The sequence below is a fragment of the Labrus mixtus genome, chromosome 1, assembly GCF_963584025.1.
Source record: "Labrus mixtus chromosome 1, fLabMix1.1, whole genome shotgun sequence".
NCBI lineage: Eukaryota > Metazoa > Chordata > Actinopteri > Labriformes > Labridae > Labrus > Labrus mixtus.
In genome coordinates, this window is record NC_083612.1 from 1,850,288 (window position 1) to 1,873,673 (window position 23,386).

Here is a 23,386-nt window from a genome sequence, read left to right on the forward strand (position 1 = left end):
AGGTTCACCTGATTGTGTTACTCGGCGTGGCAGCTGGGCCAGTTCTGACTTTGCTGGGGGCAGCGCCAGCAGTCATGATGTGCTCGCCTGTTGGCTGCAGAAAGCTCTGCACACATGGAATCATTTGTAAGGAAATTTGAGCGAGATGTCTTTGGTGTTTGGATGTCTTTGGTGTTTGGAACATAGCTCGTCTTTGCACACCATCTGTGAGGGGCATATATTATTAAAATGTGAATATTTTGTTTGTGTTGTCAAAGAAATGTGCCAAGATTGTGTGTGTGTGTGTGTGTGTTTATATGTGTGTGTAGTTCACTGCCTGGTGTTGAGATGTTTGATTATGTGTCTGTAGAACCAACCTTCCTCACAGTTTTTGGCCCTCAGTGGATCGAGAAATGTCAGGTCGTAAATGAGGACATTTCAGGGGGAGCAGAAAATCGAAGACGCAGGACTTTATTAAAAATGGTTGTGCATAATTTCTGTGCAAAGATCTCGGCTCACAGCAGAAGCAGCTTGTTTCCAGGGGGGTTGTAACCGCAGACACAACACTTAACAACAACATTAACATATGTACCATGAATACAAACTCCAGCATTGTCTTCGTCTAACAGCTGTTGTTGTTGTTGTTTCACATGTTTAAGCTGTTTGAAATACAGAATATCAAAGACCTTCCTCGCACTCTGAGCTATACGGCTTCATGGCGTGTTAATTTTTCCAGCCACATTTCTCAGATGTAATATTCAGAGTTTACAGTGCATGGCTTCGGCACAAAGGGGTTTATAAATACCCTGCTTACACTCATTACAAGCTCTTTGTATGTTCAGACACTGGCGGTGTCATGGCGGCACGCTTTATGGTAACCATGGAGGATCTGAGGCCTTTTATCTTGCAAAATAGGCCGTGCAAATGCTGCATCATCAAGAGTTCCTGTTCAAGTAAGAGGGATATAAGTGCATTGGTCCACTGTGTGACACCCCCGTCTGTGTAGTTTATAATTTCAAGGCTGCTTTTGATTGTATGTGTGCTCGTTGTAGCCTTAATAGTACTTTTGATTAGTAGTATTTGTATTTCAGATCAGTTCATTCTATTAAGGGTTTTGCACGTCAGATTCCCCCTTTACAACGACGTTAAGGAAATTCAAGTAGCAACAAATAAGTAACTTTTCCATGATAACTTTGTAGTTTCACAGTCGATGTAATAGAACAGGGAGAACTGCGTCTCTCTCATGTCCACAGAGCGCCCCGTTCGCCTTGTTTTCAGCACTATGTAACTTTGGCAGCTGGCCGAGGTCATCTTGGTGAGAAGTGCGTGAGCGAGCAAGAAACTGGACTAGAGGAAATATTGGACATCAGACTACATGGCTCTTTGGCTTCTCATAACGTCTTTTGACCTGTGATAGCAAAATGCTACCTTAGCAAGCATTTTGTCTTGGTTTGGTCTCAGACTGGGCGGAATCCATATTTTAAATTAAGACCGGTCAAGTCCACCACTGATGGGCTTCTTTCTCATGTCATTACTGTGATTAGATGGAAAACACATCTCTTCTAAAACAAGTCCCTTCAAATCATTTGTAGTTTGGTTTGGCATAATAAAGATCGCTAGCATTAGCATGCTAACACAACAATGCAGCGCGAGTTGTTTTGGTTTCATGCTGGTGCTCAAGGGCGACATCTGCTGGATCAAAAAATCGCATATAAAGCCTTTAAATGTCTTGGTCTTGCCTCGGGCTTGGATCATTCTGGTCTCGGGTATGACTTGGTCTCAGTTGGTGTGGTCTTGATTACAACACTAGTCTCTGAAGCGGATAGTCTGGATTTTGGATCCCCAGCTGCTGCAGCCAGAAGTCGAAGTGTCCTTTGGCAAGGCACTGAACCCCGAATTGCTCCTGAGTGGCAGAGCCAGAAGTGTGTGAATGCACATGAGTGGATTAGTTAACACTGATGGGCACTTCATGTAGCGGACTCTGCCAATGAGTGAATGTGACATGTAGTGTAAAAGCAGCGTTGAGGGACCCAGAAGACTAGAAAAAAGTGCTATATGAGCCCATTTAGCGTTTACTGTGTGTGTCCTTGGCAGCTCCCACTAAATATCCTTGTAACAGTGAGAGCTCAGGTGGCCCCCACTGGACACATTCAGACCCAAACTGTGTGTGTGTGTTTCTTCATTAGAGCCCAAAGAACAGTTCATATAATCGTCTCTGAAGACCAAGTCACAGCTGGTTTAGCAGGGAGGTACGGCTCGGCCCAAAGAGTAAATGGTGCGGCTGATTGTTCTTGTCTGAACAATTATAAGCCTAATTTATAGGAGTTAACTATTCAGCCAAAAGGACGGGCGGAGATAAGCTGCAAGTGGCTTCTCCTGATATAAGACCTAACAGGAAAAACAAGGAGCTGTTTGTGCCGGGGTCCATAGATACAGTATATAAATAATGAAGTGTCAAGAGTGTGGGCTAAAAGCTTTCACCTAACACTGCAGGGGCCCGGCTTCAGCCCAGGACTGCGTGCCAAATATTCATAAGTGGAAAGCCAGTGAGGGATCATGTCCTTGACACTACAATGAAGACTCATGCTGGTTGGTCAGGATGTCTGTGCAAAACCTGGAGCCAAAAGGTGGTCCTCCAAGCACATTACACTCCTCACTGACAGGTGAAGAGAAGCAGCCGGTGCCTCGGCTAACAATGCAGCCAGAAGAGCAAAGGAGCACGTCGCCAGGGGGACTAGGAAGTTCAAAACTGGGATGAAGGATGGGAAATGCAGGAAGATATAAATGGGTTTGAAAGTACCTTCTTTTCTCTTATTAAAGGCACTGTATTTAAATTCCACCACCAGGGGGCTCTCTCTGTCAAAACAAAAAACTAAAGCTGACTTCGAGGCTGGCGGGGAATCATGGGAGTGATTCCTCTCTTCTACTCTCCCACCAACTCCTCCGAGTTGACCGTAGTCATGACGACCGGGTGAATTCCACCCTCGGATTAATAAAGCATTTCTGATTCTGATTCTGAAACCGACCTGAGGAAGAGAATATGTTTACCGACGAGCTGATGTATCCGAGTATAATCTACATGACGTTTTTTATCACAGCAGCTCAAACAGCAACAGAACAGCAGCTTTCAGGAGCAGCTCACGCTTCCTCATGCAGTGGACTTTGACTTAACATCCAGTGTTTCCACGGCAACGAGAAACATGTTACATCAGTCATGGCGGTTGCCACAAGAAGACACATCTCATCACAACTATGGTTGAAGGATTTCTCTGACTTTGATAACTGTTTTAAATATTTGAGGTAATGTAAGTACTCAACAAGAAATATATATGTCACAGGTGGAAACAGGGAAATGGACCCAATTGCAGTAAAGCCAAAAAAGTATTTAATTAAACAAAAGATCAAAAGTCCAAAACAGGGAGCCACAAGGAAAACTTCCATCTGACATTCGACGCCGACCTACGACAATGAACTGACACAGAAGGGAAGGAAACCTGAGACGAAATAGACACGGGGGTAATCAAACACAGGAGAGACCAACAAGACACAGGTGAAGATAATCAGGGCAATCAAGGCTGGAGGGAAACACACAGAGGCAGGGAGAAAACACAAGACAAGAAACACTGAGGACAATACAAAATAAATCCTGAAACACTGAAGACACAGAGAACTCAAAGTAAACACTAGAACACCGGGAGAAGAAATGACCAAATACAACAGGAAACACTAAACTATGAAACATTAAGACAAAAATACACAAAGGAAACAAGCAACGCTAGGATAAATAACCACAAGGATAAGAAATTACAAAATAAAACACTAAAGACCAAACAAAGAAACATTAACACTAGGAAAGATAACTGAACAACAGAACAAGGAATAAACCAACTCAACAAGAGTAAACCATGACAATATATAAAACTAGTTAAACTGCAATAATTCTACATCTTACCTTTAACATAAATGTGTGCATGTTTGTCCAAAAAAAGTTCTGATTGTTATTTATCTTCATACATGAGAAGGAAAGAGAGAGAGATGAGTCGGCCAGCTCCTTCAGTCAAATGAGAGTTCCTCCCTCCAAACTCACGCAGAGTTGAATTTATTGAGGAAAAGTTTAGATGCTTGAATAATTTATGGAATAATTTATTGGTACAACACACACACACACACACTCGAGCGGTGAAGAGGATGTGTATGTTTTGTATTCTGCAGAAACCAGAGAAATTGTTTGGAGTTTTGAACTGAAGGTGGCGTGTATGCATGTTGGTTTGTGTGTTTGCAGCGGCGGTTTGGTGCGTTTTGATAGCAATCGCTGCAGCACGCCCACACAGAGAAATATTGACAGAGCTGTGAGAGATAAGGAGCTCCTAACAGTATTGGACACTTTCCCTGTGTTGAGTGATTATAAATAGCTGCTCCCTGCCAAGAACACAATCCTCGCCATCGCTGACTAGTCGTATTGACGCTCGCTGCCCTCCGGGGACTCCAGAGACACTTTGCAGCAGGAGGGAACAACTTCAAGAAAAGAGATGAATATTGTCCTAAATCACATCCATCTGTCACATCCGCTCGCTCCGCCTGCGCTGAATACGCCTTTGTGTTGTTTTCAAAAGAGACAACTGCAGAATCTGCACGGCACAGGTGACGGCCATGTAGGTGTTTTATTCAGCCCGCCTCGCCGTATATCAGCGAGGGTTCTGCTGAGTTCAGAGATGGAGCGCTGAATTATGCAGGTTTAGGTTTGAATGACAGCGAACGATGGAAAAGGTGCCTATAGCATTAAAGGTGCAAGAGGTAAACGTTTACAGGATCTACAGGACAGATGGAGGAGCTCATGCAAGGCGTCTGTCAATCACCTCAAATGTCATTGTTGTTTTTTTCTACTCCAGAGTAACGGAAATTTAAATCCATTCCCAAAGTCAATCATTATGAAAAAGAAAGGTCTTGAATTAAAGGCAGGATTGGTAATTTTCTCCAGATCCACTTTTATCAGATTTTGATTGAAATTGTCTTTAGACAGACGGAGCACTGAGGGAATGCTACTTTCAAAATCATGCTATTTTTTTCAAAAATTACCAACCCTGCCTTTAACTTTTTCATAACAATGTCACAGAAGTTTTCTCCCCCTAAAATCTGTGCTAACCTCTCCTGTATACTTTTCAACACATCCTATCATGTATCAGCCTCACAGAGCTGCTTCTGATTTAATACAGTCAGAGGAACATGTAGAATATGCACTGCTGTGAATTTGATGGCATCATGTTTTCTTGTCGACCAAGCTGCTTTTGTACACACAAACACTTTTTTGGTTCGGCTGAATAAGCAGGTCCAAGAAATCTGCTCCCGGATAAGTGAAAGTCAATATTGTATTTTGTTATCCTTTTTTATTCTGAAGACTAACAGCTGCAGCCTTTATTGAGGCCTCTGCACCAGCAGAAGAATGGAAACTAACATCCTTTATGGATTACGCAAATAGGTTTTGGCAAATACTCCATAGCGTATATGTTTGATCCAGTACGCTGTGCAGTGGGTTTCGCTTACATAAACAAAATTAAGAAGGAATATGTATCTGGTCCAGAACTCCAAAAAAGTCCCACACAACCAAACTCTGAACTCAACAGGAAGTCCATTATTTTAGGTCCTGGAACCACTCAACCATCCAGCCAACTTGCTCAATTGTCACGGCGCCACCTACCTGTTAGACGCAGTAAGCCTCGTCAGACATGGCAGCAGCAGCACCACATCCCATCATGCACCACACCTCGACGTGTGCATGAGGTGTGACCTCCCCTTCCATGCTGCGTGCATCTGGATGCTAACACTTCCGTCTGCTCTTCTCTCTCCCAAGGTGTTCCCCAAGGTTCAGTACTAGGTCCCGTCCTCTTCATCATGTACATGCTCCCCCTTGGTCACATCATCCGCCGCCATGGACTCCAGTTTCACTGCTTTGCCGACAACATCCAGCTCCACATCGCCACCAAAGCCATATAGGACAGTGGATATAGTTGGAAATCAGGGAGAGAGAGAGAGTGGGGAATCACATGCAGGAAAGGAGCCACAGGTTCGAACCTGGGTCGCCCGCTTGGAGGACCATAGCCTCCATGTAAATTTCCCCGTTGTGGGATAAATAAAGGATTATCTTATCTTATACATGGGGTGCGCCACCAGCGCCCCCTCTTCACCGGTCTTAAAGCAATATCACTCCGTCAACCGTAACCATGAGCAGCCTTAAAGGCAAAGTATTTAATATCCAACAGCTACTCTCACAATTGCAACAATTATTAAACCAAATAATATCATCTCAACCTGAGAAAAATAAAGATCGATTACTGTGAAAGAAACTTCACCAAATGAAATCTCGTCTTCATCTTACACAACCCCGACCACCCAGTGTGACAGATTTCAGGTACATGATGCCTTTAAAGATGTCTAAAAAAGGCCATTTCCTAACGTTTATCAGTTACTACAGTTCAAATATTTAATGAGCTTTTTTAGCTCAGGTTGTGCTACATCAAGGTCATTTAAAGATATTCCAAGAAATGACCTGACATTAACAAAAATACCAAAAGTGTGCACCGGCTAACCATTTCCTCTGCAGAACACAAAGGGTTAACTTCCTTCTTGGCAGGCCGACTGCTAAGTTAGACGCTGGTTCCTTGAGACAAGGAGAGAATTGCCTCATAAAGAGCTCATTACAGTGAAATTATGAACAGTGACATATAGGTTCCTGTCAGGGGAAAAAAGATTTAAAGACTTCCATTTTCTGCATTTCAGTACGGAATGAGAAAAAAAAATCCCCTCAGACGCTTCTCCAGAGGTTTTCCTCGCAGTGTGAGTGTTGACGTTTAGCAGTGGCAGTTTTTTTTTTTGCTTCCATGATGAGTGGAATAATGACGGACTAGATTTCTCTGAGAGTTAGAGAGTGAGCATCCAGATGTAAGGAGGTGAAAGAAAGAGGAGGAAACTACATTTTGAGGAGAGAAATATTTAGCATTTTTGAATCAGTGACTAATGACAACCTAACAGTGCACCAGTGTTTTAATCTAATGACTCAGTTTTCAAGGACTCTGTGTTCTTTGTGACTCTGCCAGGAAGTCTCTGCTTACCTGCACCGTTGTGCTTTGAAGTAAAGCGGTCCCCGGCTTTCCTCTGTTTCAGGGATCAAACACACACTCCTCTGCTGCATTATTTATCAAGCACGAGCTCCTCAAAACTGTATGCAGGCTGCTGCTAATGAGTACACGGGCCATATTTATTACTGCTGCGAGAGGGGAAGAGAAAAAAAAAGTCTGTTCTGCGTCGCCCCCCTGGGTTTTGGTATATTTTTCTGCTCCTCCTGGAGTACCACTCCTGCCTTACATGATACAGAAAGCCGAGGATGAGCAGGCTTTAGAAGGCCTGAGAAATATAGGTTTCTTAATTCTTCAGAGCACGGTAAACAACTTGGATCCTCTTTGAAAGACCTCAGTGAGATTGATTATACTATTTTCATTACTACCTAAAACACATCAGAATATATCGATTCGACCTCCATTCAACAAACAAACATTTTAAAAGTTATTTTCCTCTTCCTCTTGAGGACAGACATGACAAGGCTTGGCTTTTTACTTTTTTCAAATCATGATGTTGTTACTTCAGCAAATTAAATTTCCCCAAATTGCGAGTAAATCAAACTGGAATTGATTTCTTTTTCGGGCTCATACGGCTGAAGTCAGCCAGCCAAAACGTCTCCTCCTTACCTAAACTCATCCAGGTCTACACTCCCTCCCCCCCTCTACGCTCTGCCAATGAAAGGCGTCTGATCCAACCTTCACAACAGGGTCCTAAGTCTCCAACTAGACTCTTCTCCTCTGTCGCCCCCCGGTGGTGGAATGAACTTCCAAACTCCATGTGATCTGCAGAGTCCCTCTGCACCTTTAAGAAAAAGCTAAAGACCCAGCTCTTTATGAACACCTACGACCTTCATGATGATGATGTTTAGGATGGTTTTGATGCTGGTCAGAACTCTTAAAAACAGCTGACGATGATGCGCTCTGCCTCTGGTCTCTTCCTGATGCGCTCTGCCTCTGGTCACTTCCTGTCAGCAGCTCTGTGTCCAATCAGACTCAAAGCTGATTGTTTGCACTTCCTGACGTTGTTTCCTCCTCTCTAGGTCCTTGCTTCTGTCGTTCTTACTCTCTGACGTATGTAGAGTAAAGTCGCTTTATGAATAATATGAACGGGCGCTTCACTCCACGAGATCATGGACCATGAATTGAGTAAACGCCACATGAAAAAATAAGTCTTTCCTGGAAGTTAGTTTACCGCTAACCTCTCTGGCTTCACCGGATGTACGGAGATATTTTGCATCCGTTTCCCAAAGCTAATCTTTCGGTCTTAAATGAATTTGTTCATAATAACACCATGGTGGAAGTGTGCTCTCCTAAAACCTAAGCTACTTTTTTTTTACCAAGATATATAATTTAAGAGCATCACAGAGCTGCTGCACTGCTCACCATTTAATATTCAGCGTAGTTACAAAGTCAGCAGTAACACTGAGAAAACACCTATCTGCACATTGTCAGCCCGAGCCGGTGTGGAGAGTTAAATACTGAAGGAGTGAAAGCAAAAACTGCATGATAGCAATAGTGCAGCGTGTGTGTGTGTGTGTGTGTGTGTGTGTGTGTGTGTGTGTGTGTTTTTCTGGTATCCTTCTGAAACTTTCACCACCCACCAGCATGCAGCAGCCAGAGCAGATACCACTTTATCTCCTCTTGGCAGCAGCGCAGCAGGTTGAGACCTAATGGACATCATAGCCTCTCAAAGTGAACTTGTGTTTGTGGCTGTTTGAGCCAGGAGAGCAGAGATAGCGGCGCGCTTAAAGCACCGAGAGAGAATGTATAGATGGTTATCGGGGGCCCTTTAAGATGTCCCGGGGCCTCTCCGAGGGGCTCCCCGCAAGGCCGCAGAGCGGCCCATCGAAAAGAGCCCCAACTGGGCCGGTAATCTATCCCCCTGCCATGCTGCTGTGCTCTCCACGCTGTTAATCCAATCACTCCCCTGCCACGGTGGGAAAGGCAGAGCACTAATCCAGTTTACACAGCAACAGAGAAAAAAAAAAAAAAGCCCCAGACTCATTCCTCACGACCCCGCCAAGTATCGCCCGGCTTCTCCGCGTGACATTGAGTGAGAACGATGAGGATAATTACAGGGGCAATTATTTTATTTTTATTATGTTGTTCACCTTTTTCTTTTTTTCTTTTTTCTTCTTCCCCCTGTGTTCCGAGCTAATTGCCATGGCCTTGTCACAAAGACCCAAGGTGATAGCATGCAATCATTTGGGAAGCAGAGAGTCAGCCACTTTTAATGCCCCTCACCTCAGCAGCAGCAGCAGCAGCGGCGGCGGTGGAATCATTAGTATGCATCTGATGAGGTTCAGCCTTGCGTGCAATGGGCTGGGTGGACCTCAGATAAGTCATTTAGACTAACGGGAACTTAATTAATTTTGTTTAATCTGTATAAAGCTCCACAGGGGGGAGGATTGGTACACACAGCCCCCTCACCCACACTCCTTCACCTCGCTCAGCCCACCTAGCTTGGCTCCTGCTCACAGGCCTGACTGGTCTCGGCATCAATATTGGCTTAATGCTGTGTACAATACTAAAAACGTGGCATGTCTAATGACACCAGGTGGGCTGTAAGTCAGTGTTCATTTGGCCGTTAACTTGCAGAAAGAAATGGGGTTGTGAGGAAAAACCACCGCCGACTCCTCGCCGCAACAAAATTCACTCTGTCAATAAATATAGGATGTAGAGGAAGGGCACCTTACTTGAGACACTATTTTGGATTTATGTCTTCCCTTAATAACTTTTTATCAGAAGGCCGACAGCCTCATTGTCTTCCAGGCCGACGGTGGATCACATTTGTTTAGTCTGGGACGAGAGCGGGCCAGCAGGGCGGGGCTCGGGGAAATTAGGAGGAAAATGATATTTCAGTCCCGGGGATTCCTACTGATTCCACCAATGCCTTTGGGTGACTTAAAGAAAAGCAGAATTGTGACCGTGTGAGAGCGGCAGAGGGGGAGTGCACAAAGTGTTCTGTACTCACTTTACAGCTTGGCTGTAAGAGAACTTAACCCCTGGTGGGATTAGAGGACAAGGATGTGGTCGTACCGGGGCCGCTCTGAGGTGTAAATGTGTGTAAATGTATTAATGTGAAGCAGCACCGAGGACGGCTAGGAAATATATAAGCATACGCTCAGCTAAGCCTCTGTGGACTTTGAGATAAATGTGAGAAAATAAAAAGTTATTCAAACCTGAGGAGAAGTAAAGGACAGAAAACATTTATCATAACCATAGAGTTCACTCATTCTGAAACATGTTTTAGAGATAATTCAGAAGTCACATCTTTTAGTTCCACTTCTCATATTGCTCTTTGTAATAAAGGACATGTCAAGTCTTCTGACCCCTCTCAGCACCTACAAAGACATTTTTGCGGCTGGTTTGGGTTCGATATCATTCTTAAGAAAACACTTTGACAAGAGGAGTTGCTTCTGGACCGAGTGATCTACTACTCAAGATCGGTTTTGGTCTCAAGAACACTTTTTAAAGGTCTCAGTCTCGTCTCAGAATAGCAAGCATTTTTACTCAGCCTTGTCTCGGTCTCAGACTGAGCAGACTCCGGATTTTAGATCAAGACTGACAGGATATTTTTTTCTCCCAGGTCATTACTGAGATTAGAAGGAAAACGTCTTTTTCTAATTTCAATCGATTTGTAGTTTGATTTTTATCCCCCAGTTAAGACCACAGACCTTCCCGGTGTTACGCCCCTCAAACAACAGATGATGATTGTTCTGTGGTATTTATGGACTTGGTCTTGTCTGGATCTCGCCCTGACTTGGTCTTGGTCTTGATTTGGTCTCACCCCTTAAATGTCTCAGTCTTGACTCACTCTCGCCCTGCCTTGGTCTCGGCCTCGACTCGGTTTCTAAATGTCTTGGTCTTGTTTCGGTCTCGGACTGCCTTTCTCTCGGTCTTGACCCAGTCTCACCCTGACTTGGTCTTTGTCTTGACTCGTTCTCGCCCCTTAAATGTTTTGGTCTTGACCCGGTCTTGTCCTGACTTGGTCTTGGTCTCGACTCGGCCTCTAAATGTCTTGGTCTCGACTCCTTCTCGGACTACCTTTCTCTCGGTCTCGACTCAGTCTCGCCCTGCCTTAGTCTCGGTCTTGACCCGTTCTCACCCTGACTTGGTCTTTGTCTTGACTCGTTCTCGCCCCTTAAATGTTTTGGTCTTGACCCGGTCTCGTCCTGCCTTGGTCTTGGTCACGACTCAGTCTCGCCCTGCCTTAGTCTCGGTCTTGACCCGGTCTCACCCTGACTTGGTCTTTGTCTTGACTCATTCTCGCCCCTTAAATGTTTTGGTCTTGACCCGGTCTCACCCTGACTTGGTCTTGGTCTCGACTCTGCCTCTAAATGTCTTGGTCTCGACTCAGTCTCGCCCTGCCTTGGTCTCGGTCTTGACTCTGTCTCTAAATGCCTTGGTCTAGTCCCGGTCTGGGAGCCATCTGGATTTAGGTATGTCTTGGTCTCGTTTAGTGTGGTCTTGACTGCAACACTAGCTAGACCTCCAGTATTTTGATAAATTGCTCTACCTCCGAGACAAAACATAAACTTAGTAAAGAAAATCTGTTCACTTCTTCAAAGAGAAGAAAGAGTCACTTCTCTGTAACCACCATTTACCAGAGGAGGGGGAAGTGAAATGATGCTGCAGAAACACCACCAAACACATTCCCAACATTCCCAAGGTTAATGGAGTGTGATTTTCATTCTCCGTCAGCATATCGGGCCCCGTCGTATAAAACTGTTTCTAATGGTCTTGTTGACCTTCAGGCCATGTGTACAAATATCGATTTGTGTTAAACGTAAGGGAGGCATGCAGCCTCGTGGTATCACTGTGCAGGAAATTCTCAGCGGTTATTGACTTCATCTGCAGACTGAAGAACAGAAGTTATTCTGCGGAGCTCCGAGGGGCCCGAGCTGCAGAAGACGCTTCAGACCACACTGCAGCGGTTCACTCCAGAGGTTCTTCTTCTGGTGAGACGTGGAGGTTTCTTGAAGAAAGTTTGCATTGAGGAAGTCATAAAAAGTCTTATTAACCATTTATGACTTCAAGGTACTGTCTCGGGCTCTTTGAATTTTACAGAAAGCCTGAAAGTTGTTTTAAGCCCCATGTTTTCAGAGCAAACTTTACCTTGTGTGACCACTCCAGCAGCCCTCAGGAAGTGTTTGCATTCACGTCTCTCAGAGTGAGACTATGCACCTTAATTTGGCTGAACAGCAGCGCCTGTGCTGACGAGTGGGCTTTACGGGATAACATTTTCCAATATTCTCAAGCAAGCTGCTTTAGAGGCACCGTCATCATCGAGTAAGCTCAGCAGATAAAAATGTGTAAACGTAGAGCAGAGAGAGAAGACACACTTCACCCAGGTATGTCAGTAACTTTTAGGACACCTGCAGAAAACTCTACAAAAACTCCAGGAGGAGATGCATGTGTGAACGCAAACAGCCGAATGTTTCTCTCAGACTTTATCCGGAGTTTCTCCCGCCATCCCCAGAGAATTTTGTGCGCAGAAAGTCAGAGTGAGCTGATGTGAGACTGCAGCAGGATATAATCAGGAGAATTCACCTGGAGCGAGTGGGAGGGGGGGAGGTGACTTTTATATCCTGTGATCTGTTCATGGTGCTCAGCTGACGAGTCCAAAGTAATATCCCCCTTATCCCCCCATTCCTTTGAGCTGTTTGACGTCCATTTGGGATCCCTAAAGGGCCTTAATTTTTTTCAAAATAAAAGCACACAGCAAGTAAAAGACTCTCAGCTTAAGACAGGACAAACATTCAAAATAAAAGCATAATTATTTATTGCTTTTTTTTCAAAATAATGTTATACAAACATGCGATTAAAAATGTAATTGTTTAACAGCCCTCATTTGAAGTAAAAACAAAAGTAAAATTGGTTTCTGCGACACGCTATCAAAAACAGGACATCCTGAGGTTCTACAAGCCACGTCATGTTAGCTAGATAACGATTAATTCTGTGTACAACACTGGGCCAATCAACAAAGACAGCAGTCATATCACATCCTCACATGGTTAGTAATATGTTCTGATATGTTAAAAGGAGGGAGTTATCGGCCGATACTGGCATTTTTGCTTTTAGTGTCTGACACTTTGAGGTCCTTATAATCATAGCTCTGTGTGTGCTTCATACTTCATCAATTCGCAGCTAGCTTATACGTACTGAGACCTTAAAAGGGACACAAATATGCACTTTGTAGAAGACGTACCAACAGATGTAGCAACCAAATTCAGGACTTCAGTGAAGGGTCTGATGAAGGATAATACCAGAGGGGGGGAACAAACAGAGGCCTCGTGTTCTGCAGCAGAATCTGATGAAGTGTACAAACTAGAGGACGTTCTGAAAAACCGTCTGGCACACCGACAAATCTCATCTTCCTTTAAAACATCCAGAAGATTCATCAAGCTGACACGCAGAGATTGTGTTTGACTTTCAAAAGGAAATGTGCGATGAGCGCGTAAGGAACTGGGAGGTAATTAGTGTGACGTGGTGGGCTGTTTTTTTCGATACTTAAAATGTGACACAATGCTCACATCTGAAGGCACACAGATGTCGGAGCTGGTAAATGGAGATTGGAGAAGAGCTTATCATGATTAAATGAATGTGATTGGAGGAGAGGGAACCATATTGATAGAGTAAGTGGTTGTTTTAATGAGGATTTCACATGTTATTGTATGTGTTGTGTTTCAGCTCTGTAGGATAGACTGATTCACAGATGGATGGATGGATGGGCGGATCAGTCGTGCCTGGGTGGCTGGATGTGATGACGGATGTGTATCTGATATGATGTAGGACTACTTCCACTGACCCATAGATAAAAAAAAAAACCCTCAAAGGGGCTTAGAAATCCATCTCACCGTTATCTTGACGAAAATGTCAAGATAACAATAAGATAGACGGCGAAGGCCAAAAAGTGAAGCAGATAACAAAAATAAATGACAGCAGAAAGTGACAGGAAGTGATGTGACAACAAACTCAATGTATATAACGTACAATACAATGTTTAGTAAGAGCACGTTGTAATGCTAAATTTACTACAAGCCCACACATGAACACTGTATTCGCCCATATTTGTGTATTAAAGGAGCAGTATGTAACTCTGATCCCTAGTGGTTAAAATGGGTACTGTAGTTCAAATTCTAATCATTGTAGAGAGCTGTCTCCCCCCCCTCCTCTCTAGAGTCCATGCTCACACAGGTCACCATGTGGTGGACTCTGAAGCTTCAGTGTTTATCCAGCTCTGCATGGGTCTGTAAACCTTTCTGTGTTCTAACCTCTCTCCATTTTTCAAAAGCATCTCCAATATTGATCCTAGTTTGAGCACGTTTCTGCTCGTGGAGCTTATTAGAAACATGCAGAGGCTTTTTAGGTCGGGTACAATCACTTCTATCTGAACCACTTCTCTTGCCCGCTTCCATCGCTGCAACACCTGTTGACCTGATAACTGCTCTCATACCGAGGGGCGTCCAAAACGGCCGTGTGGGGGGGTCACCTTAAAACCGTCTCCCTTCTCTGGTCCAAACAAATCCAGAGCATTCAGGAGCAGAATCTAAAGTTAGAAGGAGGACATACTGGCTGCTGCATTGTTGTCAGAGAAGCCAGCACTTCAACATGTTTCCTTAATGATCAGATAGTAAGATACCTTTATCATCTCACTCTCTACACATCTCACTGGTTGATCCTTTAAAATTGTTCAGCTGTTAGTCCTGCTATAAGTATTGTATTTTAATGTGGTCACTGGGTATTAGGTTTTGAAGAAAATATAAAGGATGGATTGCTAACTGTAAATTAAACCTATTGATTCAAAATGTATTCTTTCTTTATGTTATTAACCTGAACGTTCTTTTCCTTTGTTCTCACCAGACTTCATTATTTCATGTTTGTTGTACTGATTCAAACATTTTAATATTTCTTATATTGTCAGAGTTAAAGACTCATTTAATTAATTCCTGTTGAATCCCTTTCATCCTGTGTTGATGGAAAGTAAAACCGACCAGATTAAGACTTCAATTTAAGCTCAACGTGAAAAACACGCCTCAGCTTTCTAGTTTTTTTCATATCACATCTCCTGCTCATGGATTTCACTCATACCGGATTATTAGATGTCTTGGACATTGATCGTATGTAACATGTACATAGTGTGCGCCGCATTTTTTAGCCAATCGCTGTAGTCCGTCTCTGACACATGCCAGCAGCACCACTACGCTCCTCTCTGTTTCAAATATGCTCAAGTCTATTTTCTTTAAGATTTTATTTTTGGGCTTTTGTGCCTTTAATGAAGAGATAGTGAAGTGGATAGAGACGGAAATCAGGAAGAGAGAGAGTAGGGAATGACATGCAGGAAAGGAGCCACAGGTGGGATTTGAACCCTGGGCCGCCCGCCTTGAGGACTACAGCCTCCATACATGGGGCGCCCGCAGTAATCACTGCGCCACCAGCGCCGCCTGAAGTCTATTTTTGATGGAGTCAAAGCTAGAAAGACCCAGACAGGAAGTCAGACAAGGAAACGTTTAGAGTTTGTGGTCAATTTCAAAATAAAACACGACATACAGACTCCTGATCGTATTTTATCAACATTACGCTAAAACAGGTGCAGAATGAAGAACAAATCATCCGTTTTCAGTTTGACTTTGAAACTCGACTCTTAAGATGGAAACGGATCACAGCAGCGTATTCGTAACAGAGTCCTCAACAGTGTGAGCTCCACAATAATCAGTGTAATTAAAGCCGGATTCTGAGCTGAAACTCGGGATTCTTTGCCTGCCGCTCGTTCCCACATCAGTCGTGTCCAGCTCATCGGCGCCATGATTAAACCCCGGCCAGTGACATGAATGGGAAATAGATTTTAAAACAATGCCCGGCTAATGGAAGCTGAGAGCAAGGATGATTAATGGACGATTGTTTAATCGATTAATATCCAGCCTGGGAGGATTTACAGCAAGGGAGACTTCATTTCATGTTCTGCTGGTTTGAAGACATTAAAGAGCTTCCAGCTGATATCTCTCCCCCGGCCCCCGCTGCCGCCGCCGCCGCTGCTGTTATCCTGCTTCATGTTCTTATAGATGGGTTTGGTGTTTGTATGTTATGAGACATGCAAATGTAGTGCTCACATTTACATTAGACAGAAACATATGAACTGCTGTACCAGGAGCATCTATAGGAGCATGCATTCTGCACGTTCTCAACTTAAGAAGAGCAATTTTTTTTGTTTTTGTCTGTTTGTTTTCTTTTATTTTTTTTTCAATTTATTTATATTTATTTTATTTTTTCTCTCTCTTATTTCATTGTTTTGATGTGTATGTATGGCTGTGTATTCATTTCTAAAGATTCTTCTTTTCTTGGAGGTAGTTTCTTTTTTTGATTCATTCAACATCTTATATTGAAAACATGTTTGTTGAAATGAAATAACCGTATGAATGAAGCAACTCTTTAAAAAAAATGTAAACAAAGTGTAACAATAAAATAAAAAGAGCGATCAGGGCTCGTTCTCTTTTCCTGCTCTGAGATTCTGATCCTCTGCGTAAAGCCACTACGGCTGCAGAGAAAGGCTGGCAGATTACGACTGCTCATCAAGCACAAAGGGATGCTTTAATGCCGTTACCTAAAGAAACTCCCATTGTGTGATTCTATACATACAGACAAGGTGGCAGATAAAGTCAGCACTTTCCTACATTGCGTCAGCGTCAACATAGACCGCCGCAGAGCGCCCGTCCATGAGGCGTTAAGCCCGTCGTATCACATGTGAGGACAGTTAATCCCCCCCGACGCCTGGGACTCCTGTCCATGACTGAAATGTCTAATCTGTGTTTTTATAACTTCCCTGTTGAATATTTCTTCTTCTTCATGACTTTTTCTCTCTCTCTTCCCTCAGGTCGGAGGACACACCATGCTACCTATCCGCTGGATGCCTCCGGAGAGCATCATGTACAGGAAGTTCTCCACGGAGAGCGACGTGTGGAGCTTCGGAGTCATCTTGTGGGAGATCTTTACCTACGGGAAGCAGCCGTGGTTTCAGCTTGGAAACAACGAGGTACAAAAGAGCCCCAAAGCGTTTAGATAAAGCTGCAGAAGAGTCTCGTTTATATACGCTCGCTGTTGTCAAGTGAATCACCGCAGGCCCAAAAACACAGCTTCCTGTCTGACCGCTTGAAGACTTCTTTTACAAAGCGTAAACACACACAGCGACAACATGATCCTTAAAGAAACTAGAGGAAAGACATGTTTGGACTTAGAGAACTACAGACGAGGATTAGGCCAGACATGAGAAATGAATAATAATTATTGGAGGAGGATTTTTTGACATTATGCACTTTGAGGAAAAATGTGAAATGTTGAGAAAAAGTCTAAAAGTGGAGAGATGCCTTACCCCGACTGTAATGTGGAGACTGATCCTCATTTGTTTCTTTCTTAGGTTCTGGACTTGAATTTTTAGATTGCACCATTTTGCTCTCACAAATATCTTGTACTTTAAAAAGCAGTTATGGGGGGGGGGGGGGGGGGGGGGGTGTTTTACATTCTCTAGTCCCATTTTTTCTTCCTAATGAATTTATTTTGTTCATGTAACTTTATTGTTAAAACTTCTCAGGAGGCAGAACATGACATATTAAAAAAGGAAAACAGTGAAAGTTGAAGAAATCAAATGTTTAAATTTGATTTAATTATTATTTCTTGTCAGAACAAGATAAACTCTACGTGAACAGAGGAACATTTCACCATCATGAGCTCATGGGTCATATTATTTCTAACGCTGGAAAGGTTTTTATGTTGTTACCTGTTTGAGCTGCACTTCTCTTCTGCAAAGTTAACACAGCATGGTAGTCGTTTATGTCGGACTGTAAATATCCAAAATGTCTCCACAACCCTGAAGTTGAGCGTCCTTTCTTGTCGTCTTGTCGACGATGTTTTCTCCTGCTTTGAGTCGGGAGGCTCAGCGTTTTCTTCAGCGTCACTATCGCTCTTTTCAGCTTCTGCTCCTGATGTCTGTTACCCCGCCTTCCCATGTCCCTGCGACATGATTGGCAGTTAGTCGACTTTTTCTTCTTCTCTTTAATGTCGGCTGGTATCTAGCGTCTAAGGTGCATCAGAGGGTAGCTGCAGACTTAAATATATCGAACCTTTAGCGAACATGTGTTATATTTATATTGAGAAAAATCACATCTCGATAATTATGGTGATTGTTTTATCGCCTCATCAGGGTCCGTATCAGCCGGGATGTTAAATATCAGATTGACGTTTCCTCTCGAAGCTTTGGGGGCTAAAAGAAGCTTCTGATATCAGATTCAAATGAAGAACGTCCATTTTTAGATCTTAATCTACATTTCCTCTTCGTGTTCCTTTTCTGTCTCTGAGACTCGCGCTCGCCAAACGTGGAGAGTCATCGATGCCACCAGACAAGACGCTGCGTTACTCCAACACCCGTGATGACTTTGTTTTTTTTAATCGGATGCTCGGCTTTGAATCAATACAATTCAATTAGGATTACTCTCGTGAATGTGGCATATTGAGAAAATGAACCTGACCCCGAGAGGATAACGTGTTTCAGATGAAACATCGATGTGTTCTGAGCTCTGACACACGTTTATTTCTCCATATTTCTGTGAATCTGGATACTTTCAGACGCTCAGCTGATTAAACTCTGAAACCTTGTGACGATGTAATCAGATGGAGCCTCTCTCTAATGTACTCTTGTCTTCAGGTAGTGTGTGATTGAATTATTGCACTTCTTATTCAGTTATTCAGATTCATCTAACGCACTAAACAATGATGCATTACAGCAACACTTCTAATTGGCTCTCATCCACAATGATGAATTATTCCAGCTCTGCGGGAACTTTGTTTCAAACAGGACTCGCTCGATATTGGCTCGTCTACTCTCTCCTCCTCTGCGTTCAAAAAACAGACAACAAAGAGCCATACATGACAGACTGCTGACTAACCAGGTTCAAAGTCACAAACTTTATTTAAATTCAAGGGGACGTTGTTCCAAAGCCACCACACACGTCAGTCAGGCTGAATTTAGAATCAAGTGGTGCACAAAACATTGGATGCACATTACAAACATTTGGGGCGGCAGTAGCTCAGCTTGTAGAGACTTTGGTTGAAGTCCCACTCGGATCCTACTACCTGTGTCACTTAGGCTGTCACTTAAGTCAAACAAGGAAATACACATAGCATCCGGCCAATTTCAAAATAAAACACAATATTCAGACTTATGATTGTATATTTACTTTTATCATCATGACATCCAAAGAACAAATCATCCTCAGAAATATAAAGAAACATGTTGTTTTGCATGTTTTTCTCTTCGCTCCTGGGTGATCTGTGATCTGTGTGCAGCTGATCATGTCTGCACTCACGCTCCAGATGGCGGGCTTCGTCAGACGGAACCGAGGCGCTGACAGAATGACGTGGAAGTTGGCAGTTAAAGCTTTCTCAGATCAGATTTTTAGTTGTCTGGCTGTTCACATTACATTGTTAATGTAGCCTGTATCAGACTCCTGTGGGAACTGGCCATGGTCCTGAAACATGGGGTGTTCACTCTAACCGCTAGGCTAAACCGGCGCCCTGTGTCTTAGACTGAAAGTATCTGATTTCAGTCTCAGCCGAGCTGTATCATCCTCTGTGTCGGAAGCTGAAGACATTTTCAGCTTTTTGATAAGGTAGTAATAAATGTTGCATCTGCTCTTCCAAGTCTCCCTGTGCGAGTGTTTTTCAGGGCGTGTACAAACGTCCTCCTACCGTCCCTCTAATTGGTCGTACCTGTCAGGCAGAGACGGCTGACCCTGTAATCAGTCCTCTTTGTTACGTACCGCTCGGTGACATCAGATATTTCCTCCTCTCAGCTCACACCTGACTGGAGTCGTAATCAGCCGGGGTAATTGAGAACACCTGTGTGGGAGTGCAGGGGCTTTAATCTGCAGAGTAACCGGTGACTACAGCTGCCAGATAAATTAGGTGATGAATAATTTACAATATTGAAATCTGAAACGTAGCGCTGGAGCATCAAATGAACATGTCTGTAACATATAGATCACGGCTGCTGTGCAGTTATTCTTCGATTCTAACTTTTTTTATTTCTTTTTATTGTCATCATGTCTTAACATACAGTACACAGTTTATATTTATATATATATATACATTATAAGGATGATAAGGATTTAACATTTTTATAAGTGGTGTCCCTCCAGTGACGTGGAAATCCTAAAAATAACAGTTACAATACAGAAACATGTTTTACAGTTTGTTTAAAGTAGTTTGAAGTAAAACTGAGGCAGCTTGGATCTGTGTTACATAAATTCATAAATGTTTCCTCCATCAAGGTTTTCTTCCCTTTCTCTACAATATTTAACATCTTTAGGAAGGGCAAACAAAAAAGAGAAGAAGAGTCAAAGGAGAAAGAAGAGAGAAAGAAACCACAAAAACCACAAAAACCACAAAAACCACTAACTTCAGGTATTTTTGAACCTCGTCTTTAAAGGACGGTTCATCCAACAGACAGATTCATCTTTTTTCTATAACTGCTACCACATGATGTTTTTATGAAAATACAGACAACACAGCTGGAGACATTTTAGCACCTAAAGTTTATTCACTGAACAGACAAAGATGACAGAAGAAAAAAATATAAAAAGACATCACATCTGTTTCCTGGTTGTTATTGTTGTTTACTGAATGCAGGCTGGAACATGAAATGCCCCTTTGGGGATAATTGAGATATCGTTGACCCCCATAAAGGAGAACTCAAAACATTTAACACATCCAAGGCTGTTAGAGCCAAGATCAAGGGGCGGCAGTTGCTCAGTCTGTAGGGAACCTGAGGGTCACTGGTTAGAGTCCCGGTGTTAGTCTGGTTGCTGTAGAGGTGCCGGGTCACTTCCTGAGTACTGCAACGGCTCAGGCGCTCCTATATGAGCAGCCCCTCTCTGCCATACCTCCATTAATGCACGTCTACAGGTCCTGTCTTTATAGAGAACAAACCATGTGACGTATTTTTGTAGGCCAACCCTGAAGTATCATCTCCACGGGGTCTAACCAGAATCCTCCTCTGGGATGTTTTCATTGGATTTTGGATCATTGCAGAAAATAATCTCTGTGTTAAACACACGTTTCTGAAGCGTAGGCGTTTTGTTCAGCAGGATAATCTTCACAGATGAACGCCATTTTTATGATGTTTGAAGCGTTAATGCGGCCGACAGAAGTAAAAAGCTAACGTTATGCTACACGCTAACGACACCACGGTCGGATGATTGTGACGTCACTAGCGTTACGCTTCAGACGATCTCCGATAAACTAATCCATGTAGCTTAATAAATAGTTTACTAACATAATATTCACCTGAACCTAAAGATTAAACCTACAGGAGACATCTCCGACTAGTGAGAGAGTTCCCGCCCTCTGTGTCCGGCGTGATGACGTTTAATGTCCCCGACGACCGCTGTAGTCACATTTAGCCACTTGTTAGCAACCGCCTTTTTAAAGACGCGTAAAAACTTCAAACTTCACAAGTGGAGGTATTACCTAACGTAGTTTATGTGGTCTAACAAAACACCAACATCTCTTCAGCTCGTGTTAACCACAGACCTTATTTCAGGAGTCTAACCACAAACACATTCAACATCCCCGTTGACTTTTAGACGTTAGACCCCATGGCGCTAACATGCTAACTTACTTCCTGGTTTTAGGACTCATTCCTGTGGCGCTCTATGGTGGTTGTGTGGGGGCGACTCAGTCAGATGGTGGTGGCTGGGCGTCAGGGACATCGGGTGGTTGTAGTACCAGATCACCTCGCTGAAGATTCTGGGAGCTCCGCCTACTGGAGAGCCCGGCTTCTGCTGACCTGACACGTGCTGCTGCCTCCTCATAAACTTGTTTCTCTGCCACCACAAGAGACTTAGTCTTCTCTAAATTGGTCTCCAGTCCTCTACAGAGAACCGTCTTTTTAAGAGAGTAGAGAATAACTCGGTGATTTCAGACACAGACTTAGACTGAGCTGTCAACAATGGAGTTGCATTGTGGGTAATGATGGTGCCAGGGTTTGAGAAGCAAGAAGATGGAATGGTTTTTTTTCTTGTCTTGATTGATTTGATTTTCTTGTAACTTATTCAGATTTAAATGTATGACAAAGTGTTCCATCCCCTCTTATGGATTAGCTTCTGTGTCGTCCATGATCCCTCACCAGGTTCATCACACTCTCTCACTTGTTTGGTTTTTGGTGCCGTTGCCATGACCACCGCATCCTTTGTTGTCGGTTGTTTGCAGTGTTCATGTTCTGGGAATTTATGCAAAGAGGGCTCCGTATGTCTTTGCAGGAGCTGCTGCTCGATTCCTCTCGGTCTCGGTGGCAGGGTTGGTCCGTCTGCCAGGCCTCTCATCCTTTCGGTGGCAACACATGAGAAACAGAATAAAACAATAGACAGAAAGCCGAAACCTCACCTCGGAAAACAAAAAGCAACCGGTGGAGACTCCAGAGCCAGACTTTCACACTTGTTTTTCAGAATTTTGACGATGAAACAGATTTATTGAAACTCTGGTTTGGTTTGTCAGACAATCCTTCCAGCTGATTCGGCTTCTTAAAGCTGCAGGTTATCAGATGCTACGTCCTGTGTCATGACCGGCTCAAAGGCCAAGGCAAATAACAGACACCAAATGAACCCTTAATTAAGCTGATTTAATTACAACAAACTTTAATTTGATTGCATAAAGAAGTGAGGTCTGGATGTCAGTAGTGTAGGTGAGTGGGTGTGTGACGAGTGTTGGATGGAACAGGAAGCTGAGGTAACCAAACAAGGTGCATGCTCTGAGCAGACTAAGGCCCTGTACTGCACGTCCGTCCTGTCTCCATGACAACAGTCTGTTGACATCGGCCGCTGTATGACCGACACTGCTCCGTTACTTTTTACTGCATGTTTTTTATTTGAGATCGAGGAGGACGAGGAGACAATACACGATCTGTACGCGGGGGGGGAATATCAGACATTAGGAAAAGAGCGCCGGTGACATCCACAGCGCCTTTCTGAAAAGTTGAAAGATTTTCAACTTGAGCGCTCGGAGTAGCCGCACAAAAAGACACTGGGTGCTGCACTTTTTAATCCAGGCGACCGCCTGCTGCTGCAAAACGCTCTAAACCTCACTGACAACAATTTGAAAAAAGACGCTGGCGCTCAGATAAAGACGCCAGGTGGACACGGGGCCTAATGTGGCAGCTTGTGTAGTGACTCTGAGCATCGGGCCCAGGTTCTCTCAGACAGACCTACTAATCACAAATACCTGCAACACAAGAGAAGGGATGGCAC

General features: G+C 43.6%; 1 protein-coding gene across 1 annotated transcript in view; it reads left to right on the top strand.

The window, feature by feature from the left end:
* Positions 1-23,386, top strand: part of ntrk3b (neurotrophic tyrosine kinase, receptor, type 3b) — a 251,433-nt gene that overhangs the window by 225,122 nt on the left and 2,925 nt on the right. Inside the window, exon 16 of the mRNA XM_061045439.1 lies at positions 16,966-17,124. Coding sequence (XP_060901422.1) covers positions 16,966-17,124 — 159 coding nt within the window. The remainder of the gene's footprint in view (positions 1-16,965; positions 17,125-23,386) is intronic.